This window comes from Rhinolophus sinicus, linkage group LG05, assembly GCF_036562045.2.
Source record: "Rhinolophus sinicus isolate RSC01 linkage group LG05, ASM3656204v1, whole genome shotgun sequence".
Classification (NCBI taxonomy): Eukaryota; Metazoa; Chordata; class Mammalia; order Chiroptera; family Rhinolophidae; genus Rhinolophus; species Rhinolophus sinicus.
Genome location: NC_133755.1, coordinates 136720409 through 136743161, shown reverse-complemented (window position 1 = coordinate 136743161; position 22753 = coordinate 136720409). Strand labels below are relative to the sequence as shown.

Below are 22753 nucleotides of genomic sequence, written 5' to 3'. Positions count from 1 at the left end.
AGTGGGTTGCACTTCCTCCTGTGATCAGAGCTCCTCTTACACCTGCTTTGCTCAGCACTCAGAGGGAAACACTCGCATTTTGTTGTTTGTGTGCATTTGTAACATCGCTTGAGGCAGCCTCACCACATGCTGACGGGCTGGTCTGCTTGGCTGTCCAGATTCTCTCTGGAGGTACCAATGACTCTTTTCGTTAGTGCTTTGGTTACAAAGATGTGTAAGTTTTGAGAGGTTGAACCCTAAACTTATTTTTACTGTGAGCTGTTCCTGTTTTCCTTTTTTTTAAATTAAAATATAGTTTATATACAATATTATATTATTTTCAGGTATACAACATAGTTATTCAACATTAACATACCTCATGAAGTGAATAAGCTGTTCTTTTTAATGAACATTTCTGCAAAAATGCATCATTTTTCAGGAACGTGTGTCTTGTATTATACTAGAAATCCTGTACTTTGCACTTAGCAGATGCTTAATAAATGCTGACAGATTATTTATAATTAACTGTATCACAAGAATTTTAAAAAGTGATTCCAAGGAATGATTATGTCGACAATGAATCAAATTATAAGAACTTAGCAAGATCACTCGACTTTTCTAGAATAGAAAATCTTTAAAAATCATTTTAATTTGCACAGTATGTTCATCACTACTGTTTTAGAGAAACAGAAGTTAACTTTTCATTTTCGAAGGTTGATGAACAATCATCCGTTAATTCCTGAAGTTGGATAACAGGAAATTGGACTTGTTTTTCAAACCATTTGGCAATTGCGAGAAGTTGCTGGTCACAAAACGCACGTCCAATAAACTGTAGTCCAATTGGCAGGCCGTGGTTTGAGAGGGCCATAGGGACACTCACTGCCGGCAATCCTAAGTAAAACAAAGAAACCCATTAGTTGGTTAATTCTCCCTCCTAAGACGCAGAAGCTTTTTCTACTTGCCAGTGCTAGTAGGTCCATGACAGGATAAAGTTTAAAAAGGAACAAAAATTATATGATATCCATGCTTTTGTACCTTCCTTTGTTCACTTAACAACGTATCTTGAAAATCACTATACGTATATCAGTTCACAGAGAACTTCTTCATTCCTTTTATAGTTGCATACTATTCCATTATGTGGGTTCACCATAATTTAACCAACCATTCTTCTGTGGTTAGGCATTTAGGCTGTTTACAGTAGTTAGCTATTTTACACCATGCCCCAGTGAATTTCCTTGTTTACATGCTTTTTGGTATTCTTGAAAGTTGTTCAGATGAAGAGGGATTGCTTCATCAAAGGATAAATGAATATGTAGTTAGATAATGCCAAATTTCCTCCAAAAAAGTTGTACCAGTTTGAACTCCTATCAGCAAAATGAGTGTTTTTTTCCCACAGCCTTGCTAGTAAAATATATTGTTGAACTTTTGAAGTTTTGCCAATGTGTTAGGTGGGAAACAGTAGCTCAGGGTAGTTTTAATTCCAGGTTTGGGGCAGAGATAGTACAAGATCTTGGGACATCTTGTCATGTCATAAAAGGAAGTTTTCAAAAATAAATGGGGACTGGTCTAAATGATACATGCAATTTGAAGTGGCCTCTGTTGGCTAAATTTGGAGCAATTTGAGCATCAAAAACAGTAATGACAGTAATTGTTTATAATATATCAAATTTTTTAAAAAAGGATTCTTTAGAGAAGACTGTTAACTAATACAAGTAGAAGGAATGATAGAATTAGAAGTCAGTATTTTATAATTCTTTAGGTAATAATTCAGGCAACGGATCATCAGTAGATGCTAAAACTCAGTTCAAGATTATGGGGGTATGGGATATTCACATGGTCTCAAAGTATCACTTTACCATTTCACCAATTGCTTATAACTGATAAAAGGAAAAACATTTAATTACAAGGAAAACATCTGGCAGTTACTTCCTTAACCAAGGGTTCAACCTAATTTCTAAAAATGGAACAAACTAATATTAACTATTTCCTGACATGAAGGGTATGCAGTGGTTCTGCCAAAAGTGTTTAGCTGAACCCAGTCATGAAGAAGGAATCTGACAAATCCAGATTATGGATGGGACATGCTACAGGACAAGTGGACTAGACTCTTCAAAAAACTCAATGTCACATAAAACAAAAAAATTTAAAGGTGGAGGATTTCTTATCAGAAACTAAGCAGGCCAGAAGAAAGTAGCACAACATTTTTTTAAGTGCTAAAGAAAAGAACTGTAGAAACAGAATCAGCAAAAAATAACCTTTAAAAAATAAAAGGAAAATCAAGACATTCTCAGAAACAAAGTGAAGAGAATTAGTTGCCAGCAGACCGACCCTAAAGGTAGGAATGGCTAAAGGAATTTCTCTAAAGAGAAAGGATATGATAAAACAAGGAATCTTGATACATCAGGGAGAAATGAACACAGTAAGCAAAAGTACAGGTAAATACAATAGACTTTCTGTCTCCTCTTGAGTGTTCTACATTGTGCTTGATGATTGAAACAAAAATTATAACACAGTCTTAAAAAACCCAGAAAACTGAGGGGGGCTGTTCTGGATTTTAAAAAGACATCATAAACAAATGTAATATATCAGGGGGAAAAACAACTTATAAAAGACATTTTTGGTACAATTGATAATTTAACTAATTTAGAAAATTTAATTATTTAACTTGAAAATGAGAAAATTTAAATATGGACTATACTTGGAGTATGACTGTACTTACGTTAGTTTTCTTAGGTGTGATAATGGGACTGTGGTTATGTAAGAGAATGTCTTTATTCCTAGAAGATTCATGCTAAAGTATTTAGGGGTAAAGTGGCATGATGTCAAAATTTTCAAATTATTCAGCTAAAAACAAAGTGTGTGTGTATGTGAGAAAGAGAGGGAGAGGGAGAGAGGTGGGGGGGGAGAGAGAGAGAGAGAAAGCAAATGAGGCAAAATATTCATAAGGATGACTCTAGGCAAATGGCATATGGGCATTCATTATACTATTTTCTCAACTTTTCTGTAAGTTTGAAAATTTTAAAAATATAACTTAAAAATATGCTATTAAGTGGATTGACTCTAAATGTGTGTATGTGGTTAAGTATGTGTGTGCATACATGTTTCTGTCTCTCTCTCTCCTAATTCCAGAAGGACAAGTTACTGCCTTTAGAAAACAATCTAGCTAGAACCTAAGTTGAAGACCAGGGTGCCTGCCTGAAAATTAAATTAAAGAACATTCTGGAGGGGCCCTCACCCGCCATATTTACGGCCTGTGTGAAAATGTCACCCTGGGCACTTCGCGTTCTGTTGTCTTCTTTGATGAACTCCAGGTATGGCACTGCCTCACTCAAGGTGGTGGGTGTTAGCAAGGCATCCACTCCAGAGTTAAAAACATTCACAAAATCATTAGCAATGAGTCGTCTCACTTTCTGTGCTTTCACAAAATAATTCTCATAGTTTCTGTGGAAAAAACAGACATTTGAAGGGTGTCTTGTTACTTCTTTGAATCAATTCTCACACATAAGGCCTGATTGTTGGCCTTTATGAGCAGGTACAACTAAGATTCTTCACAATACATAAAAATAAATTTTGTTCATTTGTGCTGTCATTCAAAAAGTTTGTACATCTGGAATTTAATCAATCAGAATTCAGTACGAGATGCAATTCTGCACATATAATCACAAGATAGTAACACTTCCAGGGACATCATTATATCAGAACATTCATTTTCATGTGAGGAAAATCAAGTATAACAATTAAATGAGTTTCCAAAGGTTACAAAGGTAGAAGGGCTAGAACTATGTCTCTGGAGGTTCATTCCAATCCTCGATTATAATGTCTTATTTCATCTATAGTATAATGACTACTAATTATTATAAGGACTCTGAAGTTTTGCAAAATTCTAACATGCTATCAGAATTAGACACTCGGAAATAGGCGCTGGAAAGAGAAATTGTGGAAAATATGCAGTATTTGCAATTTTGTATTTTATGGATAGGCACAGCCCAGGAATGGCAATGTGAAATTCAAGAAAAGATGCTTTACTGAAAAGATTAAGGAATTAACCAGACACAGGAGTGACTCTATGTCAATGATGCAAAAAAAGGGAAAAAGAAAACGCTCTTTAGATCCTCCTGAAGATGCTAACGAAGACTGATGAAAGTACTAACCTTCCAACTTCAGTTTCCTCACCTGTAAATATGGATGTAACGACGCCAGTCTTATTGCAGACCACATACAATCAGATAATAATGTGACATCTTTTTTACCCTAAAATAATGCTATAGCAATATCAGATGTCCTTACTATCATTTGATCATAGGGTCTATAGAAATGAATGCAGGCATCACCTATAATTTATGCAACAATGCAGGTGATGGACTAAATAATGTGTGGAGGAAAAAGGGGCCACATATTAAACCTGACAAGCTCAGGGGAGGCCTGCATGGCAGGCTCTACAAACTCAGAGACTGAAATTAACCACATAGGATGGTCTGAACATAAAACAAAAATTCCTAACTGAAAGCAGGACAAGGCCAGTAGTGACATCCTCGGCCTGTAGCTTCCTTGACAAAGGTCAACCTACCTGAAGTGAGCCTGTCTATCATCTTTTTGCATCTAAGATAACATACGCTTGGAATGTCAGAGTAATCCCTTTTTCTGGACCCCTCAGGGCACAACCCATCTCGCCAGAGACCACAGAACCCCTCATTGTTGTCTTGTTCCCCAAATACCATCTCTATGTGCTGTAACTGTTGCTAGCTATCCTGTGCCCACCGACATAAAAGTATGTTCTCTCCGTTTTACCTTTTATCCAATCCTAGAAATTTCCCTGCTTTGCTTTCTCCCACCTACTTAGTCTACCACCAATGGACTTCATGGAACCCTCTCACATCTCCTCCTTTGATTCTACTGTATAAAATAAGCTGCAAAACTGCCATTCTCCAGAGCATTTTCTATATCCATTGCAGTTTTGCTTCCCAGCAATTGTCAGTTTGGCTCAAATAAACTCAGTAGTTCTCTACAGCTTTGAATGTTTCTTATGTCAACAAATGTATTAACATCATTCCTCAAACCTGAATATTATAAAAGAACAAATACTTCCATTTTCCATGAAATTTCTTCCTACTTTAAATATGGTTCAAAAGCAGAACTTCTGCTCCTATCAGTGATGCAGTAATAGGGATGGGACTTACCCTGCCATCTTAAACAACTAGAAAACAAGACAAAATGAAACCACCATTTTCAGACCTCAGACAACAGGCAGGCATTCAGGAGAGGGTGTCAAGAGAGAAGTGAAGCCCTTTGATTTCCCCAGAATAAGGCCTGGAGGCAGTTTCCAGGCCAGGCCCAGAGAGGGGGAACCTACATGGAGTTTAGGAGTGGAGGGAGGGGATTCTCAGTAAGTTAAGGAGACCAAGATTGGAAGTTCAGGGAGGCAAAGACAGCCAGAATTTGCCAGAGCAGAGTACTGGGTGGGAGAAAGTGGCACACAGAGGGAGCTCAAAGGATTGCTTGAGTGGTGAGAATATTTAAAATCTGCGCCCTTAGCAACTTCCAAGTATATAATACTAACTATAGTCGCCATGCTGCACAGTGATCCCCAGGACCTGTTCATGTCATCACTGGAAAGTTGTACCCTCTCATCAACACCTGTCTCCCCATTTCCCCGGCCCCTAAACCCTGGCAACCACCATTCTATTCTCTGTTTCTATGAGTTTGGCTGTTTAAAAAGATTCACATGTAAGTGGTCATACTCTCTTTGTCTTTCTCTGACCTATTTCACTTAGGATAATGCCTTCACAAGATGGTTAGTAAACTTATATTGAAGACAGTCTAAGAGGGAGTCACAATAATTTGGAATTATTTCTTGAAGCAAGCATACACAATGGAAGGGAAAACTAAGTTGATTCACCAAATTTGTCAAGAGACCAACGTAACTGCCTGCTTAAGGCTCTAAAAGCAATAAGCCATTGTGGCAACCATAGTCCGGCACATGTAATGAGGCCAAAATGCTTTGAGGCTTCCTATACTTAGTTTGTACTAATCATTTAGCTAGTGCATCAATGTTTTTAAATAACCCGGAACCAAAAGTACCATAAATAGACCTTTAATTTTGATTTTTAATTCAAATCATAAAGATTTTGCTTTAGCAAATATCTCAACTTATGAGACCTGATAGACATAGTACTTTACTCAAGTTTCAAGAATGTGGAAAATTCCTAAACGAATTAGCTTACTCTTTTAATAAGAAAAAGTTTCCTGAGAGAATTCTTCCTCTCACCACATCATTAAACCCTTCTCGTCTGGTTGCAGCATACATGGCTTCAGTAGACACATCAATGTCACATCTGTGACCTGAAAACAAGAAAGAGATACACATTACTTGAAAAGGAAGTAAAGTTTTGGCTGAAAAGCAGACCTAGATACACATTTGTGACCAACAGTAAAATTTCAGGAGATTGCCCTTAATGGTTCCTCTTCTTTATCTGCCTTGTGACTGACTGACCAATCAGGAATCAAGGAGAGAAGGAAATAACCAAGAGGGAAACCTCCCTTGTTCACTTTCTCATTCGTTCATTCAAATGTTTATTGAGCTACTATCCTGTGCTATGCACTATATTAGATGGACTGAGAATACAAAGATAAGGTGAACTGTACATACAGAGATATCTATGATAAATAGTGTAAGTATAATGCTAAAATAACAAAGGTAAAAGGATTCACTGATTTACTTCCCTAAATCGTTAACATTATCTTAGGCAATAAGTTTTTTTTCCATTAATAAGTGAAACTTTCCAATGTTTGAGACAACTACCTTAAAAATTTCAAACAAAGCCATCTTACCATATTCTAGTCCGTCAAATCTTGCCATATTCGATGCCACTTCCGATGTACACAACACATGGTAGCAGACAATTGAATAACTGGTGTGGGGCAGGGACACTTCAATTACTTTGGCCCCCTCAGACTCAAAGAGATTCGCAGCTTTGGACCAAAGAGATTGCACTTCACTTGATAACTCTGGTACAAGATATTCCTTATTGGAAAAAATTAAGATACAAAATTACAACATTGATATAGATTATTTTACAAAAATTTGTACTCCAGGAGCTTTGGCAATACATTAGAAAGTCTTATTAAATTGCTAGTAGGTAGCTAGAAAGATTGAATTAATTTAAGAGTGTTTATGGTATGACAAGCATAGCACTAGATATTATGAGCTGGATACAACAATATTAAGGATTAGAGATCTGGTTGGAGAACTTTTATTTGTTAAATGTTCATTATATATCAGGTACTCTGCTAGATGCTTTTCAAAGGCTCTCTCAATTAATGCTTTCAACAACCCCATAAGGTATTATCATACTTAATTTTATTAAAAATATTGAAACTAGAGAAGTTAAGTAACTGTCCTAATGTTACATAGCAGGTAAAGAGAGGATCTAGTATTCCAAAGTACCATGTTTCCCCGAAAATAAGACAGGGTCTTATACTTATTTTTGCTCCAAAAGACACATTAGGGCTTATGTTCAGGGGATGTCATACTGAAAAATCATGCTAGGGCTTATTTTCCAGTTAGGTCTTACTTTCGGGTAAACACGGTAGGTCTGTTTTTACAACCTGTGCTCTTTATAAATCCTCAAAAGAAGGCAGAGCTATTACCTTTATTGACGATTTTAAAGAAAGTAGTATTTCTCTACAGCAGTAGTTTCAACTGGGGGCAATTTTATCCTCTTGCTCTCAACCAGGGGACATTTGGTAATGTCTGGAGACATTTTTGGCGTGGGGTTGTGGTGGTGGTGGTGGTAGGGTGCTACCTCTAAAGGTAGAGGCCAGTGATACCGCTAAACACCTTACAATGCATAGGACTGACTACCATAACAAAAATGACCGCTAAGCTTAACATTTAAAAAAATTTTAAAGGTCAGTAATTTAACATATTTACTTTCATGTATTAATTACTCGATTGCTACTGTAATAAATGCAGTAGTAATACTAATGATAGCAATAATGATACTACTTGAGCCTTGATATTGAGCCTTCACTATGCAACGTTTGGCTCTGGGCTACAACCTTACATCAGGGATTAGTAAACTATGGCCCATCAGGCGGATGGACTTGCCAGCTATTTTTGAAAATAAAGTTTATTAGAACATAGTCACACACTTTCACTTACATATGGCCTATGGCTGAGTAAGTAGTTATGATAAAGATTGTATGGCCCTCAAAGCCTAAAATATTTACTAATTGATGGTTTACAGAGAAAGTTTACAGATCCCTGATTAACACGATTATCTAATTATTTTTATTGAGGTATAATTGACGTACCACATTATATTAGTGTCAGGTGTACAACATAATGACTCAATATTTGTATGTATTAAGAAATAATCACCACAATAGTTCTAGTTAACATCTGTCACCATACACAGTTACAGAGGTCTTTTTTTCTTTTGATGAGAATTTTTAAGATCTACTCTATTAGCAACTTTCAAATATGCAATGCAGGATTCTTAACTACAGTCGCCACGCTATACATTACATCCCCATGATTCAAACCTCACCACTCTCTGAGATCAAGATTATTATTTTACAGATAGGGAAATTGAGCTTAGAGAGATTAAGCCATGTGCTCAGTTCACATAGCTAATAAAAGTGGCAGAGAAAGGATTCAAAACCAACCAGTCTATTTCCCAAGTTGGTGCTCTGTACTTGACTCGACACTATTTCTGTAAAGTAATGAAAGGAAGAGTTACCTTCGGAATTCCTATACATAGTTTGCTCACGTCTGTCAAATTCGGAAGCATAAATGGTTTAACAGGATCTTGCATTGTGGTAGAATCTTTGCAGTCATGCCCAGCCAGTACACCTGTAAGGAAAAGTACTTGTGAGTGACAGACATTGTTTTCCAGTGAAACTGTAATGTTTTGAAGCTATGTGGAATCATATAAATACCCAACACAATTGCTGCATCATCCACACATCTGGTTAGGATTCCCGGCACATCCATTGAATTCACCAGGGGAATGAGACCATGACGAGAAACTAAGCCATAGCTTGGTTTTAAACCAACAACCCCACAGTGGGCAGCTGGATTCCTGGTCGATCCTCCTGTGTCTGATCCTAAAGCCCTGGAATTTAAATGGATTCTCGTTAGAAGAATGACATATCTCTAATTATATTTGGACTCTACCTTTGTAAGTGTGTATTTTTAAATTGTATTACACAAAAGTAAAACATGCTCGTCTCAAAGAATTCTTAAAATATAGATAGAAAAGGGAAAGAGGTAACAAAATATTCCACCATCCTGAGGCAAACACTGTTAACATTTGGCATATTAACTTCAAGTTTTTCTTAAAATGCATTTTCTTTCATAGTTCAGGTCATTCTGTAACCATAGTTACCATCTCCTTTTTTGCTTATCATGAGCCCTTTACTATGTCATTAAAATTACTGAAAATGTAAAATATGTATGCTATTCTATTGTATCAATTGGCAATTTCCAGTACTTTAAAGTCCATTTTCTCATCAACATACATACAAATCTTACACCTTTCTTTAATGGCAATTTTACAGCATGCTTTTACCAACTAATCACACCCCTCCCAGAAATTCAGATACAGCCTTTCTGCTACCCCATTTAGAATCATGGATAGAAATGTACTTCAATTTATTTAAACATTTATGTTGTTGCCAACTAGGATAACTGCATAATAAATTACTTTGTAATAAACACCTTTAAACATAAATCTTTGCCCATATATCTGATTTTTTTTTAGGCTGCCTTCTAAGAAGTAGAGTTGATAGACCAAAGGGTCTGCCTATTATTATCAGTTCTTAATATATATTGTCAAATTACTCATCAGAAAGGTTATGCCAATTTATATTCCCAATCACAGTGAATCAGATTACATTCAATATTTCATTATCATCACTGAATACTAGCAGTTCTAAAAATATGGTTAATTTGATAACCAAAAAGCTTTGTTAGTGTGCATTTTTAAATAACTTTTCACATTTATTTGTATTTGCATTACCCAGCTATGAAGTGTCTGTTCATTTCTTTGTCCAGTTACTTATAGAGTATATGTTTTTCTTACTAAAAAAAAAAAATAACTTTGAGGACATTAAGATAAGTGAAATAAGTCAGTCACAAAAGCAAAAATACTGCATAATTTCACTTACATGAGGTACCTAGAGTAGGCAAATTCATAGAAATAGAAAGTAGACTAGTGGTTGCCAGGGGTTGGAGGGACAGACAAATGCAAAGTTGTTTTTGAATGAGTTCAGAGTTTCAGTTTTGCAAATGAAACAAGTTCTTCTGGCTGCACAACAATGTGAATGTATTTAACACTACTAAACTGTACACTTAAAAATGGTTAAGATGGTAAATTTTGTTATGTATATTTTACCACAATTAAAAATTTAAACAAATTTTCAAAAATAGTTAAAAAAGGTTTTTCTGATTAGAAAAGTGTATATGCCTACTGCATTTAATTATATAAAATATTACATAACTATATAATATAAAGTGAAATTTGTTATAATTACTGCCCCCATAAAAATCCAGTTATCAATTCTGCTATATATTCATCCAGGCACTTCCATGCAACTAACATATATACATACATAATCATTACTGTTCATAAAAAGTCATGCTATACGTACTGCTTTGCAACTTGTTTTCCACTTAACAGTGGTTTTTGGATATCTTTCTATGTCACTAGTGCTCTAGCTCATTCTTTTTAGTGGTGTACAGCATTCCAAAAATCTTCCCAGTTTTAAAACTATTAGAAAAGAAATGAATCAAAAGGGGATGAAACAAAGCAGAACACAATCTGGAGTAACTCTGGGTCTGTGCTTCTCATGATTACACCCAGAGTGAAGCTCTGGACAGAACGCCTTTTTCTACCCATCACATGGCCCTTATGGTTTACAGAAAATGCAAATTAGATTGCCTTTCTTACCAGGTCCATCTGAACCACTAAAATCGAACTCTTGTTGTTTTCACAATTTCTAAAAGAATACACTTTCTTATTAGGATTTACTGACGGTTGTTTAAAAGTAAAACTTACATTTCCATAGGAATTATGTGTCAAAATGCCATCTTCTCAAAGCACCTTCAGGAAGATGAATACTAAGTAGGGTGATGAAGAAAGAAAAAAAGCACCTAATCTTGCAGTCCTAACTTGTCAGAACTCTCATTAATATTAATGTGGTGCTATAAAATTTCACAGGGATAAAATGAAATAGTTTTACTTGTTAACAAGATTTCAGGGAAACTAAAAAAAAAAATCGGTAGAATCTAAATCTAAATCTCCATAGCTCTAAAAAATATAAATAATTTATTGCTTGCAGTGCCTGTGAAGGAGCTTAGTTTCAGTGGATAATTAAGGAGATAAATGTAATAACAGCAATATTTATTTACTCTCCTTTAGGTGGTTAAGAAATGCTTTATAAATGGGGCTTAAGACATAAAGCATGATTGATGCTTTCCAAATACAAAATATGACAGTTGAACAAATCAGCTCCCTTGGTAAACCTTTACCTGATAAACATTTTTAGTTGTGGGTTGATGGAAGCACTATTTTAAATACCCTATTGATACATATTAGAAGCATTTTTTTTTCTTGGCAAAAATCAGATTTCGCTGAAGGATAAACCATAGCTAACAATTTCGCTCAGCAGCACTCAGCTAAAGCCATGGTATGTTGGTCCCTAAATATTTGTACAATCAGTAAGCTGACACTCAAATAAATTATTTAAAAAATGAAATTCAATGAAGTCCATTTATGCTAACTGGTTTATTCTGCAAGATACATAAAGTCATGTTTTTAAGAGAACCAGATACTATACAGAAAGGAAAGTTTAAATGTTACTTTAAAGTTAAATGTATAAAATATACATAAGTGTACTGTACAGTTGAGTGTATTGATAACACAATTTTGATACACCATTGAGCACAATAACTCACTGACAAGAAATAGAAATACCAAGGTATGAAGTTCCCTATTGTTGGATTTTGCCTGTGGTTTACGACCATTTGTATTGAGTTGGGTTTTAAAGTACAGAAGGAAAAAAGCATCTTACGCAAAGCATGTGAAGGCTGATACGGCCGCTGCACTCCCTCCTGAGCTTCCGCCAGTTATAAGCCAATCTGAATCCTCTTTGTCACCATGGAGCTTCTGCTTCCTCTTTTCTCTATATTGTTTTGAAAAACTCCAGGGGTTTTTAACTGGTCCGAATATACCATCTGTGCTTCCACATCTGAGGTGAAGAAGTGAAGCAAGCTACTTAATAAAACTTTCATTTTATGTGAAATTTTCATCTCCTGATTATTTGCTTCTGACACTGTGTAATCCACTTAAGTTGAACTGAAAAAGATAGGTAACTTTCTTTAATTAAATGGTCGAGGAGGTGGAGGATAGGAAGAGCATTTGTGGTAGAAAGTAGAGAAAACTAGTCTGCTAAGAAATGAGGATTTTTTTTATCCCATTTGATCATCTAATTCAGCTTAAGACAGTTTCCCTTGTAAATTAAGGTCTTCCAGTTGAAGAGTGCTACAAACATTCAGTTAACAAGAAGTTTTTCCAAGGAATCCTTCTTTTAATTAGAAGTTTTAAGAAAAGCATTATAAATGTAATGCTAATAATTTATTTTTAAAATTTTGAAATAATTTCAAGCTTACAGATAAATTACAAAGATAAAAATAGTATAAAAAGAACTTTATACCCTTTACCCAGATCCACCTATTGTTAACATTTTACCTCATTTGTTTTATCATTTGTGTGTTGCGTGTCTGAACATTTTTTTTTATTCTGAACCATGTAAGGGTAATTATATTGTCATGGCCCTTTACCCCTAAGTACTTTATTTAGTATGTATTCAGTATTTATTTCCTAAGACTAAGGGTATTCTCTTATACAGTGATAGTACAATTATCAATCTCAGTAAATTTAACATCGAAGCAATACTTTTATCTAACGTACCGTAAGTAATCCAATTTTTGTCAGCTGATTCAATAATGTCCTTCATAGCATTTTATGCCTTCCCAGTACAGGATCAAGTCTAGAGTCAGGTATTATATTTAGTTATCATTGTCTCTTTAACTTCTTTTTTCTTTTTTTTTTCCACTTTTTAAATTATTCACCAGTCAGTGGACACTGACTTATTTTCAGTTTTTGGCAATCTGAATAAAGTCACAATAAATATTGTACTGAAAGGCCCTAGCCAGTGCTCTGCTATAAACCCAAGTCTTCCTCTCTTGGGTAAATACCCAGGACTGAGATTGCTGGGTCACACGGTAAGTGTATGTTCAACTTTATAAGAAACTGCCAAACTATTTTCCAAAATGGCTATGCCATTTCCCTACCAGCATTGTATGAGAGATCCAATTGCTCTCCATTCTTGTCAGCACTTCATATTGTCACTTTTAAAGCCATTCTAATAGGTGTAAGTATCTCATTGTAGTTTTCATACGTATTTCCCTAACAACTAATTATGTTAAGCATTTTTATGTGTTTATATGCCAACTGTTTTATCTTCTTTAAAGAAATGTCTCCTTCTTTTATCCATTTTTTTCTAATTGAGTAGTTTTCTTATTATTAAGTTGGGAAAGGTTCTATATATACTGGATACTACTAGCTCTTTCTCAAGATATATGTTTTGCAAATATTTTTCTCCCAATCTACAGTTTGTTTTCTCGTTTTTTAACAGTGTATTTCAAAGTATAGAAATTCTTAATTTTAATGAAGTCCAATCAATTTTTTGTTTTATGGAGTGTACTTTATGTGTCCTAAGAAATCTTTGCCAAACTCAAGGTCACAAAGATTTTCCCCTTTGTTCTCCTCTGTAAGTTTCAGGTTTTACGTTCTTTAGCCTCTTTTAACCTGGAACATTTTCACAGCCATTGTTTTCTGATGTTGACATTTTAATACAACGTTTCTCATTTCAGATTTGTCTTTTGTTTCCTTGTTATTAGCTTCGGGTTATACATTCTCAGCTGGAATACTGCATAGGTGACGCTGTATTCCTCCCAGGGAATCACATCTGGAGGTACACAATGTCCTCCTCCCCCTCACTGGTGATACTCATTTTGATCAGCTGTTTCAGGTGATGTCCTAATAACCTATGTTCGAGTTTACTCCCATGGATAAATCCATTCAACATAAATTTACTAAGTGCCAAAAGAATGACAAGACAGGCCAGAGCCTTGGAGAAAATATTTGCAAATCACCCCTATGATAATGGACTTGAATCTAGAATACTCACTTGTATGTGAAAGAACTCGTACAACACAATAAGAAGACAAACAACCCACTAAAGAAAAAGGGTAGAGGGCAAAAGATTTTGAATAGATGCTTCACCAAAGAAGATATATGGGTGGCAAAACAAACATACAAATGTTTAACATTGTTAGTCATCAGGGAAATGGAAACTAAACCAAAATGAGATATGACAATATACCTATTAGACAGCAGAACATAATCTCACAGAAGGACTGAGAAACTGGCATTAGAGTCCTGAAATTACTGGACTGGTATTAGAGTAGTGATTACCTCACTACTTTTAGGTACCTATATTTAATGAAATTAAAGACACAGATGGAAGAAATACAAGAGAAGGAAGTTTCTATTTTACTTACCCCATAGCAAACTCATCTAAGTTTGTTTTTCCCATTAGAAGAGCTCCCTGATCCAATAATTTCTGAACAACTGTAGCATTAAAAGGTGGTACATAACCTGAAAAAAAAAATCAGTTATTTTTATTATAGGAGAGAAAACAGTGAACATATAAATCATATTTTCAAGAAACAAGATTTTAAGCTGCAATTAAACAATTTGTATTGACATATGTTCATTATTCCCAATTTGATTAATAGGTACTTTCTTCCAAAAGTTAATTTTTTTCAATTGCTATATGTTTTCCAAAGACAGTCTACATATTGATTTTAATAGTACTTCAAAATACTGAATGATAAAGATGTACCCAAATCATTTGAAACTAATCACAAATCATATTTTTGCTTATTGTGCTTGACTTTTTCTTCTCAGATGATGCTATATCACAGTAATTTTGATCCATTCCGAAGTCAGAAATAGATTTTTATTGTCAGTTAAAATTTTCTCTATCTAGTATATATTACAAAACAATTAACAACAGTCTACCTATCAGAGGAAACTGGGGGCACACACCTCAGAATATTTCTTTTAATGTGTAGTACTCTGAATAACCTTTTTCCATTTCATTTTCCTCCTAGGATCCAAACATCTTGATAAACATGATTCCTTTTTGACGTACTAAACTGTAAAGAATAAAACTAAGCATCACTATACTTAGATAAGTACAGTGAGGCAGAAGAGTCAGGAAATAAAAAATAACGGGACCATAGATGATTCCTCATACCGTCCTCAAGAGCGGATAATGACAGCCATTTCGTCCTTATCCCCATTATCAATGAGTGGGAGCTAGAGGTCGCTTAGTGTCTGTGGTGATCCATTACTGAGTCTTCCTGAATAGGACTGCTGAAACCCTAAATGAGATTCATCCATTAAGCTGGCCTACGTCTAAAGAACAATTCTGCATTCTGAAAGAGCAGATAGTAAAAAGGAAATATTCCATCCCAAGCATTTCCTTTACAGATATAATTAGTCTGAGAATACCTTGGTGCTTTAATATCTTTAATGTAAACTGAAAATGGTTATTTTTATAAAACTATTAATGCTCTGATCAGTTAAACTTTACCTTTCAGCATGTTTGATGCACACGTTGTCTCAATGCCAGACGTGCTAAAGTTGTCTTTTACTGCAACAGGAATTCCATCTAAATCCCCAAGTGAGTGACCTGTATTAAAACCCCAAAAGAATAGAAGATATATCTAGCACCCAATAGAGACACACATTAATTAATACAGTTATTATAATAACGGTTTGCTTTTGGTAAAGATACTTCTTCAGAAACCAAATTTGTCAGAAATTATTCCCATTGAACAGTACAATGCACCACATATCCAATCACCTCATTTTCGTTGTACCTCAGGGCAAGTTCTTTAAACACGGGAATGTTTTGTTAAGTCACTTGCCCAGTGGAGACTGCTACATCCACTTAAACTCTTTCTCTAGTGATATAACAATTAAGTATAATTCGAAGTCCTTTACCTTGCTTGTATCTTTTCTCTGATTCTTCAGCTTGCTTTAAGGCCACCTCTTCTGATACAGTAATGTAAGCATTTAGAAACTTGGTCTTCTTGATAAGAGAGAGACATTTCTGACAGAGCTCAGTTGGAGTGATTTGGCCTTGTTTCAGTGCCGCAGAAACCTATGTACAATTCAAAAACCCTTTGCTGAGTAGAAGTTGCAAAGATTACACTGACGCAGGCTGATAAAGTGGTTAAGTATAGTTTTGAAGTGCAGCATGGATTCAAAGCCAAGAGATCCGATCATGTCTGCACTTAGTGTAGTGAAGGACAGAACACACCATCAGCTTGAAGACAAGATGGAGGACAGCACATTCATAGCCCTGCCTAAGGAACTTTGTCTCTAAGTCCGTCTTCAATAAATGAGAGCAATGGTTTAGGTAAGCCATCCTGTCTAGAAATAGAGGCCCTCCATGGGTGAACATGGGTTAGGGTGGATTGTGTACAGAGAGTAGCTTAGCTGCAATACAGGCAGGCCATAGTGAGAAGAAATGAACTACACAAGGAATTACAGGCCTATATGGATCTCAGTAAATGGTCTTCGTTAAAATAGAGCTTTATATCTATTGTAGAATTCAAGCAAAAGCCATTACAAATTGAGAGATGCTTATAAAATACGGGTTCAAAAGCAAATTAAAAACCAACTTTTCTGAAATCTTGTCTTTGCTGCATTAGGAAGGCTAGTAAAGAGAGCATTAAATAACTGCACCACAAGTGACCAGAACCTGTATATTGATAAATGAAGCCTGAGGTAAAGTGATAACTATTAATATTTAATACTTCCTATGGGGAGTAATAACTACTTATCAGATAAAAGGAATGAACAACAAGAAGCCAAAGATAGTATCAAATCTTTGGAGACAATATGGAAAGAGTTGGGTAAGATGGGAGCTCAGAGATGAGAGGGGTGGGGAAGAATATTTGTCGAGTATTTACCAAGAGACAGGTAACGTTGTTGGCTACATGCATTATTACTTCATTAACCCTTAAAACCACCACAGTAGTGACACATTAACATCCTTTTAGAGGTGAAGAAACTGAAGCTCAGACAGGTAAAGTGATTTGTCCAAAGTCACACAAATAGTAAAGGGCAAGGTAACTTCTTAACACATGTTCCTTCACCGTTTCTCGCTGTACTAAGGGATGCTTACTTTGTCCTCTAAGTTGACTGTATTTTCACATAGCCTATACATCGAGCAACAGGAGTTCGCATGTAGAGGAAACTCTGCATATGATCTGCTCTCAGCTGTTGAATAAATCACCAAAGCAGTGGTACTCTTAGGGCTGAGGGTTTTAAATGAGGAAAGCTGTGGGAACAGGCCATCGAGAGGATTCGTACTGCTCCATGGACAAGGAGGAAAGGACTGCGTGGGGAGGCTGGGGGGTGGATTCAGGCCTGGGGAGAGGCAGCTGGGCTTCACTGAAAGGAGATAACCCTGTAACAAGAAGAGAGAGTTCTGGTCAGTGGTTTGGATGAAATGTAAACTCTTTAGAAGAAAGGAGCTGGAGAAAAAGAAAAGATAGCAGTGTGTTCTAATATTGTAAATAGGGCGAGAGAAAAAAGGAGACAGTGGTAGGCTGAGGGTAAGAGAGTCAGAACAAGCAAACACCAAAAGCTAGAGACAGAGAGGTCTATAGGCAGGCCTATCCCACGGTAAAGTTGTAAAACGAAGAAACTGTGTCTGCCACTTTCTCTCCTTCTTCGCTGCACGTCCCCTAATGCCTACTATCTATCCCTCAAGCTGCTCTCTAACTTGCCACCTGGTATGAGAATAAGAGATAAGGAGTTTCGGTTGTGGTTACAAGGGCAAGAAAGACGATTGGAGCACTCATTTTAAATGGTGCTGATTTTTGTTAGGACCGTTTTTTAGGAAATCCAGATTTGAGAAAATCAGTAAGGGAATTGGAGAAGAGAAATGAAAGCAAAGATACTAATTAGCTGGAATGGACTGAGCATAAGGAGTGTAAGATATAAATAGTACAGCTCTCCTGGGACAAAACTAAAGGTGTCATATCTGAACATAAAATGAAATCAAATGTAAAAGTTTTTGTTAAAAACCAAATTCTCCCTCCGTGGCATTTCTTTTCTCTAATGGAAACTAGGCTTTACCCTGAGGCCATTGCTTCTCCTGCAGCTTTCTCAAGGGACAGCTGTTTTAGCGCCTACCTACCAAGTCCCACAGCGCCCAGTGGGGGAAGCGAGAATGTGCCGGCAGGCGTCTCCTCATTCTCTCAAAAACCCCAGCTTACCTGAAGCACGGGCCTTGGAAGACATTATCTTACTCTCCCCATGTGTTCATCTAGTTTCCCTGGTGCTCCCTGTCACGCACTGAAGATTTTAGCAGCTAGCTCACGATAGCTTTCTTCGCTATGGCTCTTGTTGCTAATTTTGTTGCCTTCCATTTTCAAGTCCTGACACCGACACCTGGCCTCTCTCAGTTCCTGACCTCACCCCCGTTTCCAAGTCTCACGGTCATAGCCCAGGGCTACATCCTTACCATTATTTGTCTCATCTCCCAAACCTCAATTCTGGTTGGTCCACATCTCCTGACCCCTAACATAGATGCTTTATATTTCATTTAATCTTTACATCCACACTCTGGGCAGATACTATTTCCATTTTACAGATAAATTATGAAGTTTCTGCTTGAAATCACATGGCTAGGAAGTAGCAGAGCTGGGATTCAAACAAGGCCAGATCTTATTTCCAAAGCCCATGCTCTGGACCACTATACTACTTCTCTATGCAAGGTGTTACAACATGTACTACTGTGCAACAGAGTAAAAAACATTTTATTAACTTTACAGAGAGCATCAAAGGATCACTTAGGAAAAGAAATGTCTTTAAAAAAAGTTGTGATAAATGCTGAAAGTACAGGAGAGCCCTTGAGGGTGCCGTGTCCAGTTGACTGATATCTTTAACACACTCATTTCACGTTCATGTTTCTGTCTCCCTTGTTTCAAGAAATAGCATGTAAAGATCACCAGCAACCTCCACGTTCCTAAATCCAACATCACCGCTCAGTCCAGCAGCATTCAACATAAGAGATCCGTCTCTCCTTGAAGCACTTCCTCACTTGTGTCTCAGGACAGCAAGCCCGCCTGGTTTTCCTCATGTCTTACTGGACATTCCTCCATGTCTCTTGCGGCTTTGCTTCCTATTGCTGACCTCTAACTGTTGGAAAGTTTTAGACCTTCCATTTTTACACTCAACTTCCGCAGGTGATCTCATCCGGCCCTACAGGTTAAATTATCTTCTACACTGTTGCCAATTTATAGCTTCATACCTCGTCTCTTTCTTGATCTCCACACTCCTACATCCACCTACTTAATTGACATCTTCACTTGCATATCTAGGAGGCATCTTAAAGTTACCACATCCAGAACAGAAATTGTGATAACCTTATCACCACAAACATGCTCGTGTTAGTCTTCCCATTTTGATAAATGTTACCATTTCCCCGACTGCCCAGGCCCAAACCCTAACCATCCTCCTTAATCCTCCTTTCCCTTAAACTCTTCCCTTAAACTATCCAATCCATCAGCAAGCTCTAACACCCACTTGGCATGACATCTACTCCCATCACTCTATCCATGCTGCCAATTCAACAGCCTTCTAAATGGTCTTCCTGCTTTCTCATTTGCCTTCCTGGACCGTACTCCTTATGAGTAGCCTGAAGGAGCTTTTTAAATTTTAAATCAGATCATGTCCACAGACTGACAACTTTTCAGAGGCTTCCCATTACGCTTAGAATAAAATCCACACTTCTTACTGTGGCCTAAAATGTTCTCCATGATCTGACTCCCGCTTATCTCTCTCACTTCATCTCCCACTATTCTCCTCCTCATTCACTTCTCGATGGGCATGCTGGTTTTCTTGCTATTCCTTGAACATGTCAAGCCTGCTCTTGATTCATTCTTTGCATTTACTATTCTCTCTGCCTGAAACACTCTCTTCCCAGATCTTCCCAGGGCTCACCCTGTATACCCTTCAGGTCTCTATTAAATATCACCCACCCAGTCAGGGAATCCTTCCCTGACCACTCTACCTAAAACCACCAGCTGCCCCAACTAATTCTCACACTACAGCCTGCTTAATCTTTCTTCATAGCACTTAACACTATGTGAAATTAAAAAACGTTTACTTAAAAAAAAAAAAAAACGTATTTAATGCCTGCTTCCCCACAAAAAAATGTAGGTTTCATGAGGGCAGGAGCTTCCGTCTGTTTTCAATGCTAAACCCATGTCTGAATAGAGAAGTGCTCAATAAATGTTAGTTGAATGAATAAATAACAGCTGTTTAAACTGTGGAATCAATTTTCCTATGGAACAATAATGAAATGTTCTTAGGCTAGACCCCCAAGAAGTCTATTGGATATGTAATTAAACTTTAGGATTATAATATTAGCCTGGTGCCTGGCTCCTAGAAACACTGGGCTCGAGCCACAAAAAAGCAAGGTAAGACTCCTCCCCCTTCCTGAATATACCTGGGTAAATTTTACAAATAAGAGTTTTACCTCCTATTTGGCACTTTACCTCCTTGTAGTACTTTCTCCCAGGGCTCCTGTGTTGCCCTAAGCCTCCACTTACCGTAGGTCTCCCAAATTGCCTCAAAACTCCATACTTTCTTTCCCTTACCCTTATTTTATCCTCAGCAAATTTCCCCTTTCCTCAATTGATTATTGCAACTAGAGTGTGGTGAATGAGAGAAATTTGATTGAACTATTATAATTTACAACATGGATGAGTAAATCATTTAATCTTTGCAGGCACCTTTACATATTTAAAATAGAATGTGTACTAAATTTATTTCTAATTGTTAGAATTTGGGCCATTGTACAATGATGTGCAAAAAGTACAGCGTGGACAGTATAGTTTGGGTTGGGAAAATAACCCCCAAATAATGTTTTGCACATATTAGGTATCAATAAACATTTGTTAAAAGAGTGATTAAGTGAAAATAATCATGCCAAGGCAACCTCCTATCTACCTTGGGTCAATTCTCCTAAATTTTTTTTTTAACTCCTTGAGGTAAAAGTCATTTCTCCCAACGCCTCACTCAACAACATCAGGAAAGAGTGGCACAAAAAAGGTGGTGCTGAAGGGGAAAGGGCAAAAAAAGAAAACGCCCCATTTTTAAAGTTGTATTTCATTTTAAAATAAATTTTCGATTTTTGTTTTAAAGAACAAATAGAATTTTTCACTGGCAGTATAGGCCAGATGCAATTTAAGATGGTAAAACAATAATTATTTGGGGGAAGAACTAATTATTTAAAGCCTATGGACTTAAAAATGTTCTCATCATAATTCACAATTTTCTAAAAGGCTACCAGCTGTTAAGAAAATAAAAGAACTTTCCAGGTGATGATAGAAGGCAGGGTAGGTCCTCAACCCCTACTTATCAAGCAGAATCATCTGGAGACCTGGTTAAACCTTATATGCTGGGCCTTACCACACAGATCTACTTCAGGAACACAGCGGTAGTTTTAACATGGGCGGGAGGTGATTCTGATAGCAGTGGGCATGAAGACGGTTATAATGGTTGAGAGATCTGGGCCAGGAAGCAAGGAGACCTGAATTAAAGCTCTATCAGCAAGGATATAGCAAGAGAACAGATTCCAGACATAATTTCAAGGCAGAATTAACAGAGGTTAGTGACTTATTGGATACGACAGATGAGGAAGACTCTAAGGGCAACTAGGATAACAGTTGTCCCATTAATAAGAGATTATTAAGAATTCAGAAATCAGATTTTGGTTAGTGTTTTAAGATGGAGGTTGAGAGGTTGTCCGGTTACAGTAATGAGGTCAACTTTGGTTAAATTGAGTTTGAGGTGCTCATGGGACGTTTGCAAGAGATGTCCAGAGCACATTTACAAGTATAGTCTAGAATTAAAAAATGTCCTGGAAACGCAGACAAGGGTAAAGGAATCACTGGTATCTTAGTGGTAGTTAAAGCCTAGAGAATGGATATTTTCAAGGGGGAAAAAAGCCGAAAATCATTAGTTTGGATTTTGCAAGGGACGGAGTTGCTGGGCTCCTTAGAACTGCATCAAGTGAGTGTTGGGGACAGACGAGAGACTAAACGGGACCAGCAAAAGCAAAATGCCTTTTATGTGGCAGAAGCCCACTTGGGAGACCACCGGGGCCTGACCCAGCCTGAGCAGAGGTCTAATGGAGAAGCCGGTGTACTCTTCCACCCCGCAGCTCCGCGGTGTTGAAGTCTCCCCTGCTGAGGTCCTAACTCCAGAGCCGGGCTGGACAGTACAGCCTAAGCACCCACAGGTCCCAATCCTCCACCTAGTCCCAGAGAAGGAGTCGGCGAGGCTGACCGAGATGCGTGGTCAGGGCCGCGGACTCCATGTCAGGGACCCCGCCAATCTTCCCGACCCTGGGCCCTCAGCAGCCAGTTGCACTCACTTCTCGGAGGGTCCGGCCCAGCATGGTCCTCGTGCCCTGCCTGCCACCACAGGGCGCAAATGACAAGGAGGAAAAGGAAAGGTCAACAACAGCTACAGGTATTACATGGGCGCAGCCATCTTTCGTCGTCACTGAACCTTTCAACACCGAGTACTTAGATTGGTCGGATTGCAGC

The 22753-nt window shown here is 37.2% G+C and overlaps 1 protein-coding gene across 3 annotated transcripts; it reads right to left on the bottom strand.

Annotated features, from left to right (window-relative positions):
• Nucleotides 1–605: 605 nt before the first annotated feature.
• Nucleotides 606–22734, bottom strand: QRSL1 (glutaminyl-tRNA amidotransferase subunit QRSL1). Of its 3 annotated transcripts, XM_074333353.1 has the most exons (12): nucleotides 22579–22727; nucleotides 17311–17595; nucleotides 16122–16281; nucleotides 15709–15807; nucleotides 14609–14705; nucleotides 12055–12231; nucleotides 8920–9095; nucleotides 8721–8833; nucleotides 6808–7000; nucleotides 6201–6318; nucleotides 3215–3420; nucleotides 606–870 (listed from the first exon to the last, which is right to left on the bottom strand). In XM_074333353.1, exons 1-12 carry the CDS (start codon nucleotides 22600–22602, stop codon nucleotides 650–652), a joined length of 1869 nt encoding a protein of 622 aa, XP_074189454.1. In that variant the 5' UTR covers nucleotides 22603–22727; the 3' UTR covers nucleotides 606–649. The 3 variants fall into 3 exon arrangements, with proteins under 3 accessions (XP_074189454.1, XP_019590533.2, XP_019590534.2); XM_019734974.2 differs by lacking the exon at nucleotides 17311–17595 and having other exon boundaries at nucleotides 22579–22734; XM_019734975.2 differs by lacking the exons at nucleotides 16122–16281; nucleotides 17311–17595 and having other exon boundaries at nucleotides 22579–22700.
• Between the last annotated feature and the right edge of the window lie 19 nt (nucleotides 22735–22753).

Coding starts and splice junctions, on each gene's coding strand:
- QRSL1 (XM_074333353.1), bottom strand. CDS start 22,602: ATGCTGGGCCGGACCCTCCGAGAA. Junction 15,808..16,121: donor AGAGAAAAGATACAAGCAAG/GTAAAGGACTTC, acceptor GTTTTAATACAG/GTCACTCACTTGGGGATTTA. Junction 3,421..6,200: donor AACTTTTTCTTATTAAAAGA/GTAAGCTAATTC, acceptor TTTTTTCCACAG/AAACTATGAGAATTATTTTG.